This window comes from Stegodyphus dumicola, chromosome 12 (genome assembly GCF_044657685.1).
Source record: "Stegodyphus dumicola isolate Sdum_Otavi_A_Nest chromosome 12, ASM4465768v1".
In the NCBI taxonomy this organism is placed as follows: domain Eukaryota; kingdom Metazoa; phylum Arthropoda; class Arachnida; order Araneae; family Eresidae; genus Stegodyphus; species Stegodyphus dumicola.
This window is the reverse complement of record NC_140779.1, coordinates 19666272-19693109: the sequence shown is the minus strand read 5'-3', so window position 1 is coordinate 19693109 and position 26838 is coordinate 19666272. Positions and strand designations below refer to the sequence as shown.

Below are 26838 nucleotides of genomic sequence, written 5' to 3'. Positions count from 1 at the left end.
ACAGAAGAGAACAACTCTTGCCCTGGTTATAACTTTCAGTCAAATAAGACAGCATGCTAGCAGGAAGGGGCTTTCAGACCTGGAAAGCTCCAGTCTGCCTTAACAAAGTTTAAACGCCCCAACCCCTAGAGGCGATCTAAGAAGCCGCTAACCTATCAGTTGAGTAGACAAGCTAAGACTAAGGTGAATTTTCATGCTCAGACAGGCAGTGAGACGAGCTACTTGTCTCACTTAATGATTGCATGGCAGTTTTTTGACTCAGCGCATGCATGAGAAACAAACATTGATTGATGTGGAAACATGCTTGACAAAATGATGCAGATGCCACACAACATGGTAAGAATGTTATTTGATGACTGGGGATATAGAGCCATCATTTTGTTGATTACAAGTGCATATAATGGGAAAGGCTGTTGATTTAAGTAAATAATTATGACCAAGTTGCAATAGCTTAAAGCCTAGAAATGAGAACAGTACAAAGCCCAAAATCTGGATGTCTAGCATCTAGACCCCATGTCATCAATAAATAACAGCAAGAACAGAAATAATAATAATAATAATAATAATAATAATAAAAGAAATCTCTCCCTTACAAAATCTAGGAATGAAAAACATAGGAGGGAAACCAGAGTGCCCATAAATTGACTTTTTTCTTAACTAACTGAGATTTCTACACATCACTATCAAACACCTGCTGGCTAGGAAGTGACACTGTAGACAAAAACAATATACTGATTGCCATTGCACTGATATTGGCTAAGATCACACTTTTGGACCTTGAGTTACTGTGGATGGGGCTAGGTGGACACTACGTTTTCGTCGTCCTGTACTATCTCTGATGACATTAAATTCTGCTATCTGGTACCTCTCTAAACTCTAAAAATTTTGCCATCTCTAATTCTTGCTGCTCGAAACTCCCCTAAATTCTAAAATGTTTGTTGCCCAGTATGGTCATACAGGCTAGTCCTGTTGTAGAATTATCATTGTTTTATCTGACATAAACAATAAATAGAGCCATAATATTGCCATGCCTACACGCCATCTCACTATATTTAAAACTGATGATCTAAAATCTGTAATTCCAATGATTCGAGATCTTGAACCTGATACTGCATTTCCAAAATGGCACTGTTCACTGGGTATTTGTAAGCTATCATTATAGTGCCTATCTAATGTGGAAGAATAGTGAAACCAGTCCCAGACGTGAGACTCAAGGCTCGTCAATGAACGCAAATGTCTGAAACCTTTCTGTTTGGTGGAAGGCAAACAGGCAGCTGCTGGTGGCTCAGTTGATTATTGCAAACCATGCAGGTCTAAATATTACAGTATCGCAACACATAATTCAATACCACCAACTGTGTTAGACATGAGCTCAGCAGCAATCATGTTGATGGATGTGGCAGGGTACACTGTCTTTGACGTGAACACCTGATCCCTACATATACTATGAAACGTCAAGTGGCTGATGGCAGAGGTATTATACTTTGGAGAATGTTCTCATGGGCATCTGTCCCATTGAAGAATATTATTGAAGATCTTGATTCATTGTAATGAGTAAGATGTACAAAGTAAACAATAAAATTCTCAAAAAAGGGGGGGGCAAAGGACAGCATTGTAGTTTTGATAATGCAAAAATATTCCTTAATTTGCTGGTTAAACAGATATTACACTAGCTTACATTTTGACAAGTTAAATTTTTAAAACTGGCAAACATTAAAGATACAGAAAACTGTGTATATTATGTAGTTTGAGATTAATATTATTACTACAGCCATTTGAGGATTTCTGGAAAAATATGAAGACAATACTTGAAAAAACTTATTTTTCAAGTATTGTCTTCATATTTTTTAGATCATCAATTTCATTTAGATCATCAATTTAAATCTGGTAGTAAGATGGCATGCAGAAATTCTAAAATTAAAAATATGAAATAAAGAGCAATTATGATCTAAAGGATATCAAAATTTGCAAAAAAAAAGCTTAATATTTATTTGTTTACTTTATTAAACATTTCTTTCAACACGTGCATGCGTAAAGCATACATTACGCATAGTCGAAATTAAAAAATTGCAACCAGAAAACTATTTGATGTGTATTCAGGATATTTACAATGACGGGGAATTTGATTTAAACCATATCAAAGATGGAGTACATCGAAATGAAATGCTACATTTAGTAAGGAATCATAAGCCGACTAAAATAAAAATATCCAAAATATCAGTACAGCTGTTAATAATTACATATACAAATATTTATCATTTTCATTAAAATAAGAATTTAACTCTTTAAATAAATTTATTCAAACATTATATATATGTGTGTGTTTGTGTGTTATGATTCTGGGAACATAGGAGAGGAATTAGCTTACAGTCGTCGTAGCTGAGAATGAAGGCTTACAGATGCAGATAAAAAAGCAAGAACTTTAAGAATTTCCAGTCTTTATTTTCACACATATAAAACCATCTCCACAAATGTTTATCCAAACATAATGAAACTCGATACATTTCTAAGATTCAATCGTAATGAAATATGATAAATTACTTCTTAAAATTAAGACGCAGGCATTTTAAACAGGCAAGCAAAGCAATGAGATATTAGCAAGGTGGGAGCTAGTAGAAGAAGTGATGTAATTAACTGCCAGGGATTTTTATACCAAAGTAGGTGCGATTCTAGAGATGAGGTATGATTGGTTAGTTATTAGTTTTGGTTACCCTTTTCAAGCAGCGTTACATAACATTGAAAAATTTCAAATTTGGGAGAGCAGATGAATTTAGGGGGAGATCACCAAATCTAAAATTTTGAAGTTGCCAATTATTTTTTAAAGCAGCTATTGTATTTTGTTATATCTTACATATATATATCTATATGTACAAAGTAATAAGCAGTTCAAAACTTAATCCTAATGCTGAAACCTAAAGTTGAAAGCAGCAATATGTGGTAGTAGCAATCCAAAATAAATTAAAACAGATACGTCTAAAATTTATCCCATATTCAAAAAATCAAAATCATAGTGGCAAACTGCACCAAAAGAAAAAATTGTCAAAACATACCAAAACCAAAAATGAAATAAGAAATTTACTTCTTTTGCTGCAGCATCATGTGCAACGAATGTAAAAGTTGAAAAGTATTTTCTTAACTTTTGTTGCTTAATAATTTTTTCATTTCAAAACTTTTGTTGCTCTAATGTTACAGATTTTAAGAACTTACTCCATATTTTACTTTTTTATTTTTATTTTAGGGATCAAACTTTCATTTGGTGGATTGCTTCTGTTTAAACATGATTTCTGGACACAGTTTGTTTAAATTTACAATTATTATTAGATTTTTAAGCTTTTTTACTTGTTTATGATTTTGATGCTACTATTCTTATAAAGAAAATGTTAACCTGGCCTATGGAGTTTCAAAATTTATGTATGTTCAGCAAATGTTTGATTGTTTGCATTTGCAGGATTTTTTTTTATTTTTTGACTCGGTCTATTGTAAATAATAATCAAAAAAATTGTTTATGTTTTTGATATTTGCATTTGTTTGCACTGCAGATTGATTTTTTATTTCTTTCATTGCACCAACTGCTGGTGATGATACAGTGAAAGATGTAAATTTATTATTTCATTTTTGGTTTTCATATCCTTTGGGCCCCCCTTCTTTTTGCAGTTTGCCACTGTGCTTCTGTTTTTTTTTTTTTTTTTTTAATCGCTTTCTTTTTTTTTTCCTGCATATGCTTATTCTGAACTGAATATGGGATGAATTTTAGATGTAATTTTTTAAAATTTATATTGCATCTCATACATATATGTGTGTGTCATTAGAATTAACAATGATATACAGTGCTTTCATTTACTGAAATTTGTTTTTTTTATACATTAGTATCTTGATAATTTTTTTAAAATAATACACAATGATAATATTTTAGGCATTCTGCTACAAAAACATGAAAGTAATTACATAACCATACAAACTTTAATGTTGTACTGCAGATAATTTTTAGCTATATTATAAGCAGGAAAAAATTTAAACCAAATATTTAATCTTTATATGTATGTAATATATGATACATTACTATAAAATAAAGATGCAAATTATTATGCAGAATTGTTTTTAAATAGTTCAATTTTTTAGGATGCAATCACTTTGTAAAATACTTATTACAGTTTCAACAAGGCTTCCAATTAGAAAACATATTAAGAATCTTGTGCCACATGAAATGGCACAAGATCATTAACATGTTTTCAGTATTTGATCATTAGTTTCTGTTGAGAACCTGTTATCTGCCAGGCAGTTTGGGATGGATAGATGACAAATTGTCTGATGATTTAACATAATGGCCTGGAAAAGTGAATTTTATATTAAACTTTATAATGTCAAAACACTTACCTTTCTTTAGCAGGCTGTAGTTTTGTGACAGGTTCTACAGTTTTAGACTTTTTTCTCCTTGGTAACTTCTTTGTTGTGCTTTCCTCATTTGAATCTGATTCTTTGAATTCTAAATCATTTGGAATATTTCCCCTTTTTCTTTTTACTGGCTTCATTCTTTTGCACTTGGTACCAGTAACTTCCACCTTTACATTCTTTTTTTCTCCTTTTTTACATTTTGAAGAAGCAGGAGCAGGAGCTTCAGCAGTTGGTTCGTGTACACTTCCTTTTATAGGAGATACAGGAATTTTGATAGAGCAAAGTTCAAAATCCATTTTACTTGCATCAGATGTTTTATCATCACCTTTGCCACGTCTTACAATGCCAGAAAAACTGTTCACATTGGCAGAATTTTGGGTAGAAGTTTTTTGAAAAGTCTCTACATTTGTTTCTTGTGAAGAAAAAATATGACTTGAGTGTGATGTGGTATCCATTTGTATTCCAGATGAGTTTGCTGACTTTGAAGATGAAGATGAGCTAACATCACCTATTTCTCCTGAATGAAGAGACATTTTTGTGGAAAATGTTGAAGAAGTTGTTGTTGAGCTACTGGATTGAGGAGATATTGCAATCAGATGTCGCTGCTGTTCATGAGGGTACTCCACCTGACAAAAGAATGGAAATTAAAAAATTAATTAATTAACAATTTAGGGAAATTTTTCAGCAATTTATACCCCATAATATAAACTGGAATTCATTACACCAATAGACTTTTGTTCATTCCCTTCAAAAATAATTAAAAAAAATTATAAAAAAATTATTAGAATGAAGTTTACATATTGCAATACTTTAAAAAGAGAGAGGAAAACTGATACAACTAATGCATACATAGCTTTTCTATACAATTTTTTGTTATAAAAGTCATTACTCAAGAATTATATACAATATATAATATATATATAAAATATAGAAAATACTTATATATATAAAATATACCAAAAATTATCAAAATTTAAGTTCATTCATACTTACAAAGACACTGCCAAATTATAAATGTAGTTTAACAGTGTTTGGAGGGAATTTTTCATGTTCTTTTGATAGATGTGTCTATTTTTTAAGATTGGTTTATCAACCACTATCTCGGTATCAGAAGTTAAGAGTTATTGATAATTTCATAACCAATAACAATGTTTTTTTTTATGAATCTGGAACTTTAGATTTTGAACATTAATTTTTTTGCCTCTGTACACTAACTTCCAATGGACGGCAGTGATTTAGCTTTTGATAGTGATACTTGATGTTCTTTAAACAGTTTCAGACCAATGAAGGTGTTTTTTTTAGGACTTTTACTTTTTTAGGACTTAATACTTGAATACAATCACAACCATAGCATACTTATACATAGAAATGGGAGGCATATGGAAGAATTTATTCTTTTCTTTCACACAGATTAAAAATTTTACATTTAATAGAGAAAGGTCTTTCCTTTTAACAGATGAAGTTATTTTGGAAAGACAAAATTTAATTTACAAGACATCAATAAATATCTGCATAATCTGAAAGCCTGATGGGCCATTTTTTGTATTAAAAAAGAGAGTGAATTTATGTATGTGTGTGCATAAATTGATTCTTTACTGCATACAGAGTGATAAAGCTGCGCAGATTCACAAGATGACATAATGGAGAAGAAAAACTTAGCAGATGTGATTGAAGATAATTAAACACAATTCACTTCTGGACACTTAATTCTTGCAGTACACATTCTCTATCACAAATCATTATTATGGATGTGATAAGCAACGCCCCCCCCCCACACACAGTTTTACACAACTGATCGCATCTGGAGACAATGGAAGAGATGGATATATTTGCAGTACATGTTAGCACAGCAAGAGAAATGCAGGAAAAGTGAGTGTGCATTCAATAAAGGGGTATTTATAGAGTCAAAAGTTTAAGAACAGTGAATTTGATATGGAAGGCAAATAACATAGCTGACACATGAAAGTGTATGTTTGGATGAAGATTTGTGCCAAACGCATGTAGAACTTGCATGTACATTAGGAGAGAACAAATATTTTCACATCGTTTAAAATCACTGAGAATGATTCAAAAGAAAGGAAATTGGATTCCATATGAACTGAAGCTGAGAGATATTGAAAGCCAATTTTTCACACATGAAATGTTGCTTGTCAGCCATAAACGGAAAGGTCTTTTGCATCATATAGTCACTGATGATGAAAAACGGATTCACTACGATAATCCAAAGAAATCATGGGGACCACCTGGCCATGCTTCAACATCAATAGCCAAGCTGAATATTCATAGGAAAAAAATCGTACTGTGTATATGGTGGGATCAACTTGGTGTCATGTATTACGAGTTGCTCAAACTAAACAAAATCATTACTGGGGCTATCTACTGAATGCAATTAATGAGATTGAGCCAAGCACCTACAAGAAAATGTGCCCACTACTACTCCAGACATGACAAAATTATTCTCCTCCAAGATAACACTCATTTACATGTTACGGCGGCTGTCAAAACCTACTCAGGAACACTCAAACGAGAAGTCTGCCCCTCCTGCTGTATTCACCAGACATTGCCCTTTCTGATTACTACTTGTTTCGACTGATGATGCATGGCCTGTTTGAGCAGCACTTCACATCATATGAAGATAATAGCTACCAAAAATTGGGTTGATTGGACAGCCTCGAAGATGAAGTGTTGTTCTGATGCAGCATCCACATGCTGGCAGAAAGACAGGAAAAAATAGTGGCTAGCAATGAACAATACTTTGAATAAAACATAACTACCGTTCTTTTACAATACATGCCCAATTTTTTATAAGAAAGGGCGAAGGCTTATTTGTACTCCTGATACTTTACCCATTCTAGCCTGTAGAACTGAACAAATACTTTTATGATTAATTTTCTATGGTTTCTAATTTATTTGTATCATTACAGTTCAAAAACACACTGATTTATTTACTTTTTTTTTTGCTACACCAGCTCCTTGACAATGATATAGTGAAGGATATAAATAATATTTTTCTTTTACTGATCTCATTTTCGATTTTGGTTTTTTTTTTTTTTTTGCCCTTTTCATGCAATTAGTCACTGTGCTTCTTGATATTATTCCAAATGGTATGTTCTGAGTTGAATACAGTGTGATGGAGTTAAATGTTTAATTTTTATTTTTCAATCAATCAATCAATATATGTATTACATATTATGCCACATTTACACTCTTATCACTCCTTTACATTTTATCGATTTATTACTCATACAATTTGATGTTATGCATGCATGTAATGTATGTGTATAGTTATATGTTTGGAAATTATATTTTCAAAATCTTGATTTCCCTTAAGCATAGTTCAATTAAAAATCTATTTCAATAATATTCAACTGCATTTTCTATAACATTTTTCTCTACACTTAGCATTATGTTTCTCAAACTTGCAACATTTTTCTTTCTCTCTCTGGCTAAACCTATGAAATCCTTTCTTTTGGTTAATTTCTTTTTTCTGCTTTCTTTAGGTGTTTAATCCCCATACAGATATTAATAAAAATGCAATAAAGGATAATGATAATAATGCAAAGGAGAAAACTCAAATTTATATTTATCTTACTATCTGAAACCTATATGCATTTGCAAGAAATTTCTCAAGGTTATAACTTCCTAATTCAAATATACTGGACAATTAAATGTTAAAATTTCAAACTGACATTTATTTCAAATAATTCTGATATGTTAAAAGAAATACTAAGTAACTTATTTAAAGCTCACCAGCAGCTGAACAGTAAAATTGCTGAACACTGGTAGTTTGACATAGGTTTGATTTCAGGTGAATGTATTGGTGGGATGGGCATCTTTGTGATTTTCCCCATGTACAAGGTGGACACAAGCCAAGCGCAAGTTTAGAAAGTCCTCCATGACATGCAATCCACCCCTTAGGCAAACGGCCCTTGCATGCTTTGCCATAATCAAATAAACCAAACTTACTTAAACAAAAAATAAGCAAATTTTATGAAAACATTACAAATTTCCAGCAAAATCTTTTGAAGCAAGAAAAAACATGAGAATAAATTATGACAATTCACTTTCTCATTAATTTTTCTTCAACATATGTAGGAAAAAATATAATTTGTATATAAACAATTATAAACTTCTTTATTTCTTATTATAACCTGGCACTTAATGGCATTTTGATTTGGATAAGTTTGCAGCCCCAGAGAAAAATTACTAGAAACTATCTTCACCGTGAACTGCAGGTGCTTATTGGTCCATCAAGTTCTCTTTTCAGATTTATTAATTTTAAATTATGGAAAAAAAAAATCTATTCACATGCATTTAAATGTAGTCCCAAATAAGGCGATTATTTTTATTGCAAAAATTCATAACTGAGGGTATTTATCTTTTCAGAAATTTAAATAAAAGTTCATCAAATCTGTATCTTCAAATTCTTGATAAGATTTCTATCATAATAGTAATTCCTTAAGTCCATTTTTAGACTTTTCCATGGGTACCTTTTATCTTAACGATAATGAAAATAATGTAAAACACTGGACTACAAATCATTAAAACCAAGTCATCTTTCTTCAAATTCCTTCAAATACTTAAATGTTAATTCCAGAATGATTTAAACATAATTTAATTCGCGATAATAAAAGAAGACGTTACTTCATTGTTGTGAAACTTCCTCCAGATTGACAACAAATTCACTATTCTGCTAATTTTCAAATGTAAACAAACGTGGCTGCCATGGTAATCTGAAATTAGGCTTAGCCGCACTTAAATAAACTTTTAAATTGTTGATAATTCCACAATTATTGCATGCAGTTAGAGGGTTCGTAGTGGTCCTTACAAGTGCTTATAAGTTCTTATACAGTTAAAAGTTGTTAATCCGGACTCGTCGGGACTTCGTCGATTCCGGATTATAGGTCATCAGTTTAAATCTGGTAAGATGGCATGCAAAAATTATAAAATTAAAAATATGAAACCGTAATTTATGAAATAAAGAGCAATTATGATATAAAGGGTATCAAAATTTACAAAAAGAAAGAGCTAAATGTTTATTTGTTTACTTTATTAAACATTTCTTTCAATGTAAGTTGTTTAATTTGCTTTGTTTCATGTGGTAATACTTTCTCTTTAATTCTATTAAACAGACATAATTTCTTGTTCAGTTACAAAGTTCCGCTGTCAAGTCCTATAATTGCCATGTCGAGAATACCGACTAATTTGTCAATCGAAATGTTTTCGTTTTCAATAACCTCTGAGTCACTTTCTTCACTATCGGAAGAGAATTATAATGACGAGGAACTTAATTTAAATCATATCAAAGACTGAGTACATCAAGATTAATAAATTAAAACATCTGCCCTGAAGATAAGGATAGTGCTGACAGATCAACTTCCAATTCATTGCGTGCCGTGTTGTTTCCCTCCCCCAACAGAGCAGCGTGAAATTGATAAACATATTTCGGAATGATTAGATAATCAAAGGATATGCCTTTATCCATTTTTTGCAGCAATTCCACTTTCTGTTTAATGGACTTCGAAACATACTTTCGCTTTGTAGATCCTTTGCATATTAGTAAATATATATCGGAAATTCTATTTGACATAATCGCAAGCTTACTTTTATAAAAGCTTATAAGTTCAAGCTTACTTTTATAAAATTGCTCTTACAGTCTGCAAAAAATAATAAGCTGGATCCAATTCGAAGATTAAGGAACAACGCAATCATCAACATTAACTGAAATAGATAATTAGGTAATTTTAGCTTATACCGTTCGGTATACATAAAATGCACATGCGAAAACGTATTCTGTGCTTGCGCACACACATATGCGCAGTTGTAAAGGTCTTACACGCACGCATAAACGCCTATGCGCATGTGTCAACGCGGCGCATGCGCAGAAAGTTTTTAGCTTTGAAGTCCTGATTATAGATCATTCCGGATTATGGGTGTCCGAATTAACGACTTTTGACTGTATATGAAAACCATTTCTTTGGGAAAAATGTATGAGGCTTAAACTTCAATTTGAAAATTTTCATCTCTAATGCAAAATGCCCTACATAGCTAGTCAGAGCATTTGTTCCAGATAAACCGTTATGGCTAAGAACCCTCGAGTGATAGAAAACGTATTCTGTGCTTGCGCACACACACATGCGCAGTTGTAAAGGTCTTACACGCACGCATAAACGCCTATGCGCATGTGTCAACGCGGCACATGCGCAGAAAGTTTTTAGCTTTAAGGTCCGGATTATGGGTGTCCGAATTAACGACTTTTGACTGTATATGTTTAAGAAAACTTTACTTAACACTGGAAAGTATAATAATAACTACTTAAAAAATTCATGTGACAAAAATGAACATAACCTACGTATAAAATAACATAATTCTGTATTTATTTAGATTATTTCCTTCTTTTTTCCTTTTAATTTTATTGCTTGAAAGTCGATAGAAGAAAATTATGCAGTGTGTATCAGTTTTGAGGAAATGGGCAAGGGAAAAAATTACATGATTAAGAATTGTCAGGAAATGAGACATATATATATTACTATTATTTACTGCTTCTATGCTTTTTTTTATACTATATTTTGCTATAAACTGTGGTAAATTCTTTTTAGAAAAAAGCTTAAGCCATTTAATGTAAACATGGAGGTTTGTGTTAATGATGGAATTTCATAACAGCTAAAAAGTGTAAACAAGATGATTATGTGGCATATTTTCAATGCCTGTAGTACCCCACCGTAACAGACACCATTGACACAAAAGCAGTTGGGTGACATTTGATTGCAGTAATTTGCTGTTTCCAGAGAATAAAATGTATCCACTTCCTGAAAACAGGGAACAAACTGAAAATTATGTAATTAAAATCATCAAATGTTTTAAAATCACGTTCCAAACCTGCTTGGGAAAAATTATGTGACAGAAACAAACATGCAAATAAATATCGTATTTGAACAGTTTTATATATGGATCAAATTCGGAATAAATGGTGGCTGAAAACACAACATTTAAGTCAAAAATAAGTATTTCTTCTACTACGAAGCAAGTGGTCAAATTTTAAATATCTGATGTTTAATAGAACATATATCTACTTCTTTATACTAATAGCTAAATCTTTATACTAAGTTAAATCTTATAAATGAAAATATACATCATAAATTAATACAAATAAAATAAAAATAAAAAGATACCTCTAAACATTCTTCCAAAAATACTTTGTTATCCCTTACAGAAAACCTTGATATTTTTGTAATTTTTGTCTCTTCATTTGGTTTCAACGAAAGTACTGTTTCGAAGCACTAGAAGAATTAGAAAATTAATACTTGAAAACACTACATAAACAGTAAATACATATTTACACACACATATATAACAAAATATAATTGTGAGAATGCATATACTGGTTTTAAACCAGAATTAACCAGAACATGCATAATTATGAGAAACATATAAATTACAGATAAATATACAAGCTTTCCAAAAGTTCATTTTCAAGAAAAGGAGAAATGAAAAATAATTTTCCTTTGTTACAACAGATAATCTCTAGACAAAAGAAACTTTTGAAAAGCACTTTTTGAAATCCAGTTCTAATTTTCTCCTTATTTTTGTTACTGCTAATAAGGGAAAACAGCCTTTCCTAACTATTTTTAACGCAGAACTGAAAAAAGGAAAATACAATTTCATGTCTGTTACATACTTTCATTTTAAAGAAGGGGGGTTGCTAATCACACAGCTTTTTAAACTTCCACAGTTTATTGACAAGGAACTGTTCACAGTTAAAAAAAATTTCAATGCATATATTTCAGCCTAAATTTTGATATTATGTCTAGACATCTTTTGCATTTTAGTGCGGCTTGTTAAAAGAAGACATGGACAGAACATATCATAGTACAGTTCAAGAACTAACAGACAAACTTCAGATTTTGAAAAGCAATCAGCATGATAATTTAAGAAAGGCTTATACAAGTATGCAATGTGTACTCTATACTTTGACCACGCAGAATATGCTTGCTTTAATTTTGACTTTAATTCTCTTCTGAAATGAAATGATGAAGCTTCATTTTTTAAATACATTACTAAGTATAAGACACAAATCATTTCCATCAATGTTATGGTTTAAAACAAACGAGACTTGAAAATGGTGACTTCAAAATGTGAATGCCACCTTAAGAAAATCATGTGAAATGTATAACATTACAAAAGAATAATTTATTACAGGCCATCTAAGCAGAACATAAATTTTAATAAATGCTATTATCTGCTGGCAGTTTAGAAGATAAAACTTGATGCAAAATATATGGCACTGACCAATCACCAAAATATTATGTTCAATCATGATAATGTAATGTTCCACATTTTGAAAAGTGTTCAGCAGAAGTTTATTCAATAAAGCAAATGGAGGGGAATTTTGGTTCATTCCTCTTATTCTCCTGATATTGCCCTTTTCAGACTGTCTGTTTAGATTAGTTGAAAATTCCCTGGATAGTGAAAAGAATTCTGCGAAGGATGACAAAAGTACCTTGATAGTTTCTTTTCCAATAAATCAAAAGAATGCTTTGAGAGAGGAATTTTCTGACAGAAAGATGGCAAAAAGTCATAAAATAAAATACAGAATAAATATTTTTTGTTGTTTCCTAATTATTTAATAAAAATTTACCTTAAAAAACCGGAGAAGATTCCTGGAAGTTAACTTCAGCAAATAAAATAGAGTAAAAATATAAAAATAAGTTCTGATATTTCATGGCAATGCCTCAAATGATAATAATGTTAACAAAATTCCTCAAATGACATTTACTCCAAATTTTAACAATATGGGAGAACTTTGTAACTGATAGTCATAAAGTATTGATTATAGTAGAATTATAATAAAACTAAAATAAAATAATAATTATAGCCTTTTACAATTAAATTAGTAGGTAAGACAATGTGAAAATTTCAAGAAATTGCATTAATACAATTTTAATAAATAAAGCATTGCTAGATGTATATTACAGCTTTAAAATGTAAGAAGTTGAAGTTTGACTTTATACACAAAAGGTAAATTTACACCAATTAAATTGGTTACTGTGTTCATTTGTAACAAGATGATTCTTTCTGACTAAATCTATCCCTAGAATTTCTTTGTAACTAGAAGTTAAGAGTTCAAATCCTGCAGACCCCTACTAGATCAATAACAACTTATCAGTATAACTTAAACAACTCATAAAATACTGGAGAAAATTAAAATATCCTTTTCATTTAGTATAGTGTTGAACAGAAATGGAGGTTCTATTTGTGCTACAGAAAAAATTTTCTCTGCTTGTGGAAGTATAAATTAACATAGCAGATAATTAAATTCAAATGAAAATAATGCAGTCTAAGAATACAGATAGAATAGACTATATTAAGTTAATGTAGAATTTTATCTGCACATATTTTAAAACTTCGGCTTACAAAATGCTAAAGCCAGAATAAACCTTAAGCAGAGTTGAACTAAGAGCAAGATCTGGTTGCCAGAAGCTCTAATCTAAAGATTAAGTACACGCAAACATAATTTACATTACGATGAAAAACACAGAAAGGAGGAGTTAGTAAAGTCTTAAATTATTATAAATTATTTATTATAACATACAAATAAGTACAAAAGAAACACACTTATTGAAAATTAAATAAAATTCAATCTTATAAGGTTTAATTTTATTTAGTGTAAATTTTACATATGAAGATTACACTGGTTAAAAAAATGAAGAGAATAGAATTATTAAAAATATCAAAATACATTTAAATTTTACTTTTTTAATAATTAGATATGTTGTTCAATTTGAAAATTTTATGATAGCAAAAATACGAAGAATATAATCACTGTTAATTTTCATGGAAAATTACATATTAATAAATTAATGCAAAAAATATTATCTAAAAATATATTAACCTTATAGGTCAAATTATTACCTCATGGTCTAAAACAATTCCAAAAGAATGAAATATTTTTTCAAATGAAGCATTATCTTTGAAAGTTCCAATTAATCTTCCTTGCTTTTCAGAAGAAATATCTTGAATATGCTTCTTTTCCTAGTAAGAGAAGGAAAAAGAAAGCAATGTAAATTAATAAATGTTTTTATCTAATGAAGGATTTTGAAAATCTTACATAATGAAAACACTGAGCGCTGGAAATAGAAAATAACATTCACTCTCCCACATATGCACGCACAATCAATTATAGTACACTATTTTATAGTTATTCAGAAAAGTTCAAAATATGATATTAGTTTATGAAATTATTGCAGGTTTACCATTCAAACAGGAGAATGAAAATTCCCCGTCTTTTCCAGATGTGTTTTAAGAAAATGCCCATCTATTCGCATAGTGCGCACTGACTGTGCAAAGAGGTAAAACTAATTAATGCTATCACTTGAAAACACAAAAATTTGCCAATTACATATGTCTTATATGTATATAAAAACTTCGAAGCATTACTGTTATAACTATAATAGCTGTTTTCTCTCCACTGAAGATTGAGATTAGAATTGGCCCAATATGGATTAAAAAATGTCTTTTTTTGCAAACATTTTGCAGCTAAACGAAAGAAAGAAATCTATTTAATGATATTTTAAAATAAATTCAGGTATTTTATATTTATTTAGCAGCATAACTAATAGGAAGAAGACACATTAAATGATAAGAATAACATTCAAATAAAGTTAATAACTTAAAGATTAAAAACTGAATTACAATAATCAATATTTTGGCAAATATAGTTATATAGCCTAGATGACTGATTACTATTCTTTTATATATATATATATATATATATATATATATATATATATTTTACTGCAAAATGACAATTAAGGTGTTCATTAAAAAGAAAAAAAAAAAAAAAAAAGAGGTTTAAAAGATTTTGTGATAAAATACTAGTATAAGTACTGCCTTGGCACGTTTTTGAAAATTGTTGCCAACACCAAAATGACCTGTTTACTGATCATCATAATGTCGCCAAATCCCGCGTGTACTGCATAAGAGGATTAAACCGATTTTGTGTTATACAAGAAAGGGAAGGTATTTTCCTTTGTTCAACATGCACTGCACATGCGCGTCTCTTGATTCTCGATGTTAATGGAAATCAAAGTTGCTGGAAACTTGTTTTGCCTTTCTAAAAGACAATCTGATTGGGGCTGCAAAAATTGGCTCTATGGCCATCAGCCTGAATGACGCTTGTGCAATACATAATTTGTTAGGAAAGTGATCGCTTCCAATGTTGGCGCAAAAGTTGTTTTTTTTTTTGGGGGGGGGGGAATTGCCATATGAAATTCAGTGATTTTTCCAGATTTTGACTAAGATACTTAAATTTCCCGACATTTCCATACATATTTTTCCGGGGGGGGGGGGGTCAATTTTTGAATTCCTTGACTTTTCCTGGTTCTCAGGTAGCATGGCAATCCTGTTATTGTGATTTTATTTAACTTTGTTAATGACATGATTGTGCTGCCTATTAAAATTTTCTATTTCAGTTGTTAAAATTGCTATTTAATTTCAACAAAATGACATTATTTAAATGGCATTTGAAAATTAAATAACACTGATAAATTTAATAATAAAATTTTATACTATGTGTAATGAAAGTACAATCAATGTTTAAATTTAGAGGGGGAAATTGTATATGTCAGGCAGGTTTATTTATGTATTTATGACTATGATTTAGTTCTAAATAGTGAATGCTCACTGTTTTCAGTTGGATCTTTTTGATTTGAAATTGTTGACCTTGTTGAATTCCTAGCAGATATTTTTAAACAATTTACTTATTCAAAAAAGTTAAAGGTTCTTATTCAGTGTTGCTATTTTCTACTTTTTTTAAGACTTAAAGTCAACTAAAAGAGAATATTTAATAATGATAATGAATTGAACTTAATACAAAATTTTGCATATTAACATTTTCTGCAATGCACATGCTGTTAGCTTTATCAATCAACAGTTACTCATCCAAATGTAGTGCTGATATTACATAAAATGTAGAATTAATAAATTTTTTAAACATGCCAATTGTTGACTATCACTCCTGTCTTAGGTTAGCTAATTTATTGCTGTGCAAATTTTAGTTTCCTTTCTTAAAACTGATAAATTTTATTTAAAGATAATCTTTTTCGAGGTCAAGTTACCATTAGTTGTTTAATAGCTCCTTTACCTATCAAGCATAATTTTTTCCTTTTCTGCTAAAATAAAAATTTATTTTTTAATGGTCAAATAACTTAAACATCATTTTTAATAGAATTAATGTGAGAAAACATTATAAAGTAATAATATCTTGAAATGTAAACTAGAACTTTTTTTTGAAAGACTTCTGAATACAAGAAAACAGTTTTTTAGTCTTCCATTACCTGTTAGTACCAGTAAACAGTTTTGATGTTAAATGATCCCTTTTCTCCATTTAAAGTAAATTTTAATGAAGAAAATCTGTATCAAAACACTAGCTATTTAAATGGAAATGATGATCTCATGCAATGGCATTGATTACATCAGTAGAATTTCACTGGTTTATACACTGCTGGTATAAGAATACAAAAAGTAAAACCTATTATTTGCTGTTTACATTTACATTATTTTCAATGTATTATATAATGCAAGTATCTTAAAAAAGTGATAAATAAGTAAGAATCATTATGCAGAATTCATATGCTTTCCTTTTTTTTCATTCCCCTCTTTAAAAACAATAAATGTACGTGTATGTGTTACTCTTAAACTATGATATCCATTATTTAAGGAAATAACTGAATAAGTCAGTTAAAGTATGTAATGAAAAATAATTTCACACTTTCACTAGATATTTCATTGAATAACGATCCACATCCTGTAATAGAGTGTAAAGTAATAAACAAGATTTATTCCACTTCTTAACAATTAAATACTATACTGCCATATACAAGGTAATATTAACTAAAGTTCTGAATTCAAAATGCTGTAATGCGAGAACTACTAATCAGAAAAATCCCACTATTTTTAACCCACTAAAAATTTTATATAATAACAAAAAATTAACTTTTATGTTCATATAAGAACTACAGAAAGTATCACATTCATTGCTGAACTTAGTAGTATATGAAGAGAACTTAGTAATTTTTTTGGGGGGGGACAGCAATGCACATTTTCAACCATTAAGTATTTTGCAAAGTTATTGGCATCACATTCTCAAAACATCATCATTTGGAACCACTATGTTTTGGAAGACAAAATTGTACAGAAGATCTGCAAATTGTGTTTTAATGAGCTGAATGTTTAAAGGGAAAGAGAAAACTCTAAAGAATGTTTGGAAATTCACACTAAAAAGATAAAATTAATCATAGATAAATCTCATTTGGAAGCCTCTGTGGGACTTAAGTCTGCTTCCCAGTACCTGAAGTTGCCACATCTATTTTTAGCTTTTATGAAACTAACCAAAGGAGGAATTTTCCAGTTGGAAACAAGAAATGGTGGCATAAAACAACAATATTCTTGATCCTAGCTCAGCATCTGTGAACAAAAACTGAATTAAGATTGGAGAAGTGCTGGATATAGTAAAATCGGTTTGATCGCTTGTCACTGCTCAAAGTTTAGGCAAATGTAATGTGTCAACCAAAAATGTATTTGCGATAAGAATAATGTTCGTTGTAATTCTAAGCACCATTTTAGTTATCCCCGTTCTAACAAATTATTTTATAGTGTCTTTGTACAAATAACATTTTGTATCAGCTATAATTCAGTTAAACTGTTTATTTTATCTGTCTATGACTTCAACAACTAGTTAAAGTATAGAATTATTTACTTCATACACACTTTAACTGACCTGGCGGTATTCTATAATTTAACTGAATTATACACTTTATAACGCACACACACACACACATATATATATAGAGAGAGAAAATATACAATATGTGATAGTTAATTACATTATTTTGTCATATCAAGCAGACTCTTTTAGGGAAATAGCAATGTAAATCCTTGACTATCAAGTATTTTGCAAAATTATTTATGTAAATTATAGACCATGAAAATTTTCTGAAATTTCATTATATCCTCCATATACTTTGTCATTTTGTTCATAATAAACTTACTGCCCTAACTATAATCATCATTATTTTATATGAATTGAAAAAAACTGTAAAAAAGCTAAATATAATAAATAACACAGTTAACTATTACCAAATCCAAAAGCAAAAATATCAACACAAACTAAAAAAAGCAGAAAGCAAAGTTACCTCATCCTTTTGTTTGCGTGATGATAAAGAACCTTTCTGAGGAGGTTTCTTCGGCAAGAGAAATCTTGTAGGAGTTCCAGCATTACTTGATGGAGGTTCACTCTCTTTACTTTCTTTATGACTTTCAGTAACACCTTCTTCATCTATAACACACAGATTACACACATATATAGAGAGAGTTGCGTATAACATTTTTTACTTGAAGAATTAAAATGAATAAGGAAAGGTTGTAACGATTAATACTTTAAAAATTTACAGTCTCGTGCAAACCAAATGACTTCAAAGTAAAATATATAACAGGCATAAAGAAATAGCAGATCTTTATTTTAATGAAAAGCAGCCTGCATTGAAACAAGCATTAGTTATGTGCATTTTTGAAGTACAGTGGTAATTTGTAACATATTACTGCTCTGTTGCACACTATTTTAACAATCAGCAACTTAATATTTTAATCATTTTAAAACAATTTCAAAATGTAAAGTTATCATCAAAGTAATAAACAAAATACAAATAATTTCATTTCTTTGGTTTCCTGCTGTTATTTTCATGATAAATAAAATCTACAAGGATACCAAAAGACACATGTACCATTGGCACCATGACAAAGCAAAAGTATCTTCAATTTTACAGAATGGCTCTGCAAATAGGCAATGAATAATCCAGATTGTATCTAATGGGTTAAAGGATTTAGAGCTAAGTATGATCTTCACATGCTGCTTCTCATAAGCTGATTCTGAAAAAAAAGTTAAATGCTAATTTTTAAGTAAGAGACTTATTCCAAAATAATTTCCATATCTCCATCACACTTTCTTCAAAGCCTGAAAGCCAAAAAGCTTTAAATAATTCAGAGTGAGAAAATGCTTTGAATATAGATCCCAAATAACAGATACTATTCTATTTTTCTCTAAAAAATCTACCGAGATTTTCAATAGCAATAAAAAAAGGTCAAATTTCATTAATTATTTAAACCAAACACAAAATGATCCATGAATGAATCAAAATTAATTCTTTCCATTGAATTTAAATTTACTACTTCACGTCTTACTTCAAGGATTAACATTTCATAATGTACTTAATTTACTGAGTAGCAGTATCCAAACTTATAATAAAATTTCCAATGCAACCAAAATTTCTGACACGAAAAAAAGCAATAAAAGAGAATGACACTATTGTTTACTTCCAGCAGCTAAAATATACCAGTAAGTTATATGTTAATATATAGATATAGGTATATATTAACAAAGAATGAGTAGAGAAAACATTTCATACCTAATGATTTGGAAATCTCAGATTTGTATTCTTTAATTTGTGCTTCATTTACTGAAGAAGTGGATATTTTTACAAACAAGTGGGAAACCTGAAAATAAAGAAAGAGAACTTTCATTATGCAGTTACTTAGCACAGCATTGTAAAATAATTAGTATCAATGTAGATAATATGATACTACTGAATCACACTTTTCTACATGAATTTAAGCGTATTCACTAAAAAGGAAGAAACTTACAGAAAACCTTTCAAAAGTTTTATTATAGTTTAGACCAATTATTATTAGTGTTCTACATAATATTTGCAAGTTTACATAAATGAATCACTTAACAAATTTAGAAATGAGCTTATTTGTTGCACCAATTTTATTTATTATTTTTTTTTTAAAGACAACCAACACTTTTATGTGAATGCATATATCAGATGTTCTTATTAAAATAACATTAAGTTCCACTATTTCAAAATGTAGTTTACTTATTCAATCAGGTTATACATAGATACCAGACAACTATCAAAATGAAAGTCTTGGATATAAAATTCAGTCATAAAGAGACAATACATAATTATAGTACTTATATGGAAGATTATGCTTCCATTATAGAAAAGAAAAAAATTATGCAATCACTGAATGTTGGCAATCAATTGCAAGAGTACGAAAGACTGTGTTTTTAATACATTTAATGTTTAATTATAAAATATGATGCACTCAGCTTGATTTTTCTGGCTGAAAAACAGTAAGTACTTCATAAAGCTGAAATCATAAAACCAAAATTCCATTTCCTCTTTTAAACATTCAATTAAACTTTATTATATAAGCTAATTTTTATGGATTAATAACCCATCTTTAGATAAAGTTTAAAATTTTTGTTTTCTCAAAGCTTCTACTCCATGTTTGAGTCAATACTTAAAGTGGAAAGAAGTAGTTCTTTATAATAGATATTCATAGAGAATCAGTTAACAGCCTTGTTTTTTTTTTTAATTATAAATTAAAATTTAAACTACTAATGAAACAAAACAAAAATCAACTATATATTGCTAGATTGGTATCTTAAAGTTCTATGATAACAAATGTATATAGATATATGGTGTTTCAGCAAATCATTTACAAACTTTCAGGAGAGACAGAGTAGATCTAGACAATGGAAATACACACAGCAGTGCATGGTTGGAAATGCTTTGCTGACGCAGCAGTGGCGACACAAAACACAAGAAAGAAAAGATACGAATAGGGTGAGAATAATGTTTATTATGCTTAGTGCAGCAGAAACCAAGAAATTAGATTAAAAACAGACAGTCATCATCAAAGGTGCTAGAAATTATGACCCAGACCGTGATGCAGGAACTGTGCGTCATGCACCATTCATGCACTGGAAATGTGAGGCCTGTATCATGGTCCGAGGTCGTAATTTTGAACACCTTCTCTAATGATGAGCACTGTCTGTTTTTGTTCTTATTTGTCAGTTTCTGCTGCACTAAACATAATAAAACATTTTTGTGTCCTTCCCTTTTTTTTTTTTTTTTTTGTTTTTTTGTTTTTGTTTTCTGTCATCACTACCGCACCAAGAAAGTGTTTCCAACCAGGCATTGCTATGGGAGTTTCCATCTGTAGGCGCACTCTGTCTCTCCTGAAAAGTTTGTAACTGACTTGCTGAAATATCCTGTATATCACTAAACTATCTTACCTTCAAAAACAAGACAATCTAAGATTGAAAATTTGCTAAGCTAGACACAAATTTTTTATAAAATATTTTTAATTTTGAGGTTTTGACTATCTGTGATACACAGTATATTAAATTCCAATTAGAAATATTGTGCTTTGTAAGTCACAGGTCTATTGATATAGTTTATTATAACAATAATTATAATCGTTACCACACCTTACTTCTCTGCTTTTAATTCACTGGAAGGTACTGTAGCCTGTTCTACACCCCACCTTTAAAAAAAAAGTGGAATATCCCCAAACTGCAAAACTAAAATCTTCTAATGCATCGATAACTAAGTTTCTACATATTGTTGACCTTCAAAGCAGGTGTACAATTGCACATGCATTTAGAAAAGGAGCTACTAGCATTTCATTGAATTCGACAGAATATTTATTTCAGAAATTTACCTCTAGCATGTATCAGAGTAAAAGTTTTTACTTGCCAGCCTTAATAAGCTTTACAGGATTTAAATTTATATTTTAAAGTTTTTCAAAGTGCATTATGACAAAGAAAACGAATCCATATGAATTGGAGAACAACTGAAGACTTATTAGAATCAGTGGAAAGTGATGAAGACTGCATATTAGAAAGTGAAGATCAGATTGACAGTGAAATTTCAGTAAACATAACTCAGACACAGAAGTTGATGATGAAATATTCAAGAATAATATTTCTGAACTAGATGATTTTGTACAATGGGGGGGGGGAGATTATGCAAAATGTATTAATCTGTTTGCTTAATATTATGACTCATCTTCTATGATCTGTAAGAGAACTGAGAAATTTCATTGATCCATTCAGTAGTTGGAATATGCTTTTTGATAATTCAATATTATCAGTGATTGTAGAATGCATGAATTTATATATTTCTGAAACAGTTTCACGTTATAAATATGAAACAGACAAAAAAAATTATGGATATGGTTGAGGTGAAAGTTCTTAGAGGATTTTTTATTTATGTGGCCTTCATATTTTATGAAAATGATCTTTGGGCCATTCATGATATAAACATTGAACTTTTTCACATGACTATGCCCTACAAATAGTTTTTATTTCATTTATGTTGCATGCATTTTGATAATTTGGTAGACAGCTACAGAGGAAATACTTTGATGAAATAACTGCAGTTAGATATTTGCAAAAAAATGTAAAGATTCTTATAGCTGAGGGCAGCTCATCACTATTGACGATACAATGAAAATCTTTTGTGGCCAATGTGAGTTCCGACAGTATATGCTGAACAACCCAGTGAAGTGTGGAATCCAGATATTTTCCCTAAAACTTCTTACACTTCTAATATGGAAATACACTGTACACAGCCAGATATTCCCTATAAAGTCAGTAATAGTCCATCTGACCTAGTTAGAAAAAAACAAAACTGAAAGCTTTCAGGTTTTACATTACGCCCAAAGGGACTTTTTTGAACGTTTTGTGTGCTACTTTCATGTTCTTCGCACTTAAACCATAAAATTCAATAGCAATATAAATAATCTTAAAAGGAGCATGTCTTTCGAATTTTTGATACAGTCTCACACACTGGAGATAAAAAGTGCACCCCCCAGTACAGTGTTGCCATTGCTCACTTTGAAATCATTGAGTTTGTTAATCAATAATTCATTAAAGTGTTACAAAATATGAAATTGATAATAAGACAAATTTTAAATTAAGGTTTCCAGATGCCCATATTCGGAGGAGAGTTACATTATTCAAAATTTGATGGCTCTAGGTACCGTTGTTTTATCGCGATGTGAGAAACATACATATATTTACCCACATTCATTATTTAATTTCTTTAAATATAATACAGGAACCTAATATTTGGTGGCAACAATTTAAAAAGTGATTCACCATTTATAGTGAATCGACACAAAATGCCAAAATGAAATTACTAAATTTCGTAATGGTATATCATTTTACTGCAAAAATTAAGTTTCACAAGTATGCCACAAAAAACTGCCTGAAATTTGAAATTAACTAATAAATAAATTTAGAAGGAAGAAGAGTCATTAAATGATATGAATAGCATTAAAATAAAATTAATTACTAAAGGATTAAAAATTGAATTATAAAAATAGACAGTATTTTGGTGAATATAGATATATTAAATGATTAGCCTAGATGATTGTTTATTATTTTTTATTTTACTGCAAAATGACAAATAAGGCATTTAAGAAAGAAGAAAAGATTTAAAGGATTTTGTTTTATATGTGAATGAGGACAATTTACTTCCAGTGCATGCAAATCTCTGGATTCCCCAGGTTACTGGAAACCAAAGATGCTGGAAACTTGCTTTGCCTTTCTAAAAGACAATCTGATTGGCGCTGCAAAAGTTGGCTCTACGCCAGCTGTCCAAATGATGCTCATGCGATACATGATTCACCAAGAAAGTGATTGCTTCTGACAGTAAGAAAATTGCTTTTTTGGGGATCGCATGATATTCCCAGACTTTTCCAGACTTTGATTAAAACATTTAAATTCCCTGACTTTTTTGTTCATTTTCGAATTATTTGACTTTTCCCGGTTTTCCAGGTAACATGGCAACCCTGATAGGAGTTACTAGCTGAAGATATAGAACAAAAGCTGCCAATTTGGAGAAACAAAAGAGAAGATACCCATGCTTTTGTTACTTTTAAAGGAAGAGATATATTTTCTGCACTGTTTAGCTTTCCAAAAGATAAAACATTAATTTCTTATGTTCATAAGAGAAGAAAAACAGTTCTCATGTTTTCAACATTGCCCCCATACTGATGATGTAATAGATTATACTACTGCAGAAAAGAAAACACCTGAAATTATATCTTTTTATAACATGACTAAAAGAGCAGTGGATATTTGGATGAAATGGTAGCAAATTATTCAAAATCCCAGAATAACTAGAAGGTGAACGATCTTAATTTTCTCTTCTGCATTGAAATGCTGCAATGTTCAAATCCTATTGTTTTCAACTCCTAATCCACCAACCAAATACAAAAACAGATATCTATTCTTGAAGTATTTAGGATTATAGCTAATGAAACAAAGGACAACAGTCGAATCGTACAGTTTCGAGATAAGATTTCACATGCTCCTGCATGCAAAAGAATAGCTATTGTTTTAAACAAATCCCAAGAATTCAAAAACACTACATATAAAAGATGTGTGCGATGCCCTCAAGACAAGGACAGAAAAAAAAAAAAAAAAAAAAAAAAATCTAATGAGAAATTTAAAATAGGAAAAGTTTCTACACCAAGAATACTTGAATGTATTTTCTTCAAACTGTTTATTATTTTATTACTGAATTTTATTCACTTTTCTAAATAAATAAAAAGATTTAAAACTAAATAAAACTACTTTTATTATATTTTAAGCACTGGGGTAGGAAATACTTTGTGACGACTTAAGTATCTTTTCATGACACACCTCCCCATGGGTTAAATTATTTCTATTGCCATTAAAGAGAAAATCTAGTATTTCTGTTTAATTATCATGAAAATAATGACTTCCCTCAATTATGCTTTTCAGAGGCAAAGAAATCAAACAGCTTTCAACTTGCTATATTTCGAGTAAGATAGTCTTGAAAAATTTGCTAGAATTAAATGCAGTGTTTTTCACCTTGCATAGAAAATATATATCTACTTGTTACAATAAAAATTTCATTGTATACGATAATTTTTTTACACAGATTCACTCATGAAACTGCTGAATTTCGATTTGGTTAAAGACTATTATTGGTTTACAAATTTAATATGATTTAGGGAACCCGAAGTTATTAATTTGGTATAATATTTTGATATCTACATAATAATTTTCATTGCATGATCAGTATTATTAAGAATTTAAGGCTTGCATGGGTGATTTTTTTTTTCAATCAACAAACACTAAAATAAGATGAAAGTTTACATTTAGTGCCAAAACATTTCTGAAGAAGAGACACTGTGAGGCTACGGAATTCCTATCATGATACAATATCACAAACTCAATGCTAAAAACAAACCAGCTAAAAAATTTTATGAGAGATAAAATGCCATAGTTCAAAGAAACATGTTCAGAAGAATGCTTAGAAATAAAACATTTAGCCCAGTTTGTTATGCAGAAAAGCAAACCAGCATGGCTGGGAAAGATGAAACTTTACCACTGAAAAAGCAAGGCAAGACCAAGGTAAAAATAATAATAATAATAATAATAATAATAATAATAATGGTAGACTATCAATGCAAAAGATGAGAGAAAACAAGGACACATAGAACAAGTAAATTAAAGTCTTTTAAGACATGCCTGTATGCAATCAAAACAGCAAATACCCAGTGATCATCTGAATGGAAACCTTGAATTTATAATCAAACAGAGGACAATTAAAATAAGACCTGACCTCCAAAGGAATCTGAACAGTACCAAGAAGAATTTCAAAAGTAAAAAGTGCACATGGAACTAACAAAAGAAAAAGGAAAGTGATGACTTGAGCAAAATGGCTAAGTGATTTTTTTTCATTCAAGCTTTAAAATTACATGAAATTTGGTCAAATGAAGTAAAGCACAAGCACAGTTTTGAAATAAATTGTTGTTAACATAAATAATTTTTTGTATTTTAAACTACTTTAATGGTTTAATTTCATCAAAATTTTGGATAGAATATCCATGAAAATGTTTTTGTCTTGTTTAGAAAATTAATTATGTGTTTAAAGTATATTTCTAAATTTCTTACTTTATGCCTTTAATGATAAATTTTTTGCAGCTTAATGCACGAAAATACTAGACATGTTTATATTTTGTTTTGCAATTATGAAATATATATATATACTCTAAAGAACAGTCATAACTGACACAGTAAGAATTAAAAAAGAAAAGAGAGGTACCTGTGCTAAAGCTGCTGCACCATAATAAATTCATAATAAAGTAGAAAGTCAGAACGTAATTTAAATTTGGTCAAAAGAAAATTTTTTTTTAAAGGTCACCCTATTTCTCTCTCCGGGAAATAGTTACAAAAAACGAGTAAATGCGACAAAAAGGTGCAAATAAAAATGGAATTGTTTAAAGATAATTACAGAATTTGTGCCTATAAAATTCAAATTGCAGTAAAAATGGCATCAAAAATTAATCTCCTCTGTTTAATGCTTCAAGCAGAACTTGTCACGGAAAAAGTGTTTTGAAGCCTTAAACCAAGTTGATTAATGAGTTCCGAATACGTTTCATTCCTCTGAACCATCTGAGACATTAAACCGCTTTTCCATTTCTTAAAATTAAGATCTTTCCCATACTCAAAGCAAACAAAAAATATACAAAAGTTTACACTCAAAAATAATATACAAA

At 30.0% G+C, this 26838-nt stretch overlaps 1 protein-coding gene across 1 annotated transcript in view; it reads right to left on the bottom strand.

Annotated features, from left to right (window-relative positions):
* Positions 1–26838, bottom strand: part of LOC118200296 (uncharacterized) — a 128869-nt gene that overhangs the window by 46360 nt on the left and 55671 nt on the right. Inside the window, exons 9-13 of the mRNA XM_085827524.1 lie at positions 19854–19941; positions 18585–18727; positions 14305–14424; positions 11565–11672; positions 4375–5018 (exon numbers count right to left, since the gene is read on the bottom strand). Of these exons, the coding sequence (XP_085683650.1) occupies positions 4375–5018; positions 11565–11672; positions 14305–14424; positions 18585–18727; positions 19854–19941 (1103 nt within the window). The remainder of the gene's footprint in view (positions 1–4374; positions 5019–11564; positions 11673–14304; positions 14425–18584; positions 18728–19853; positions 19942–26838) is intronic.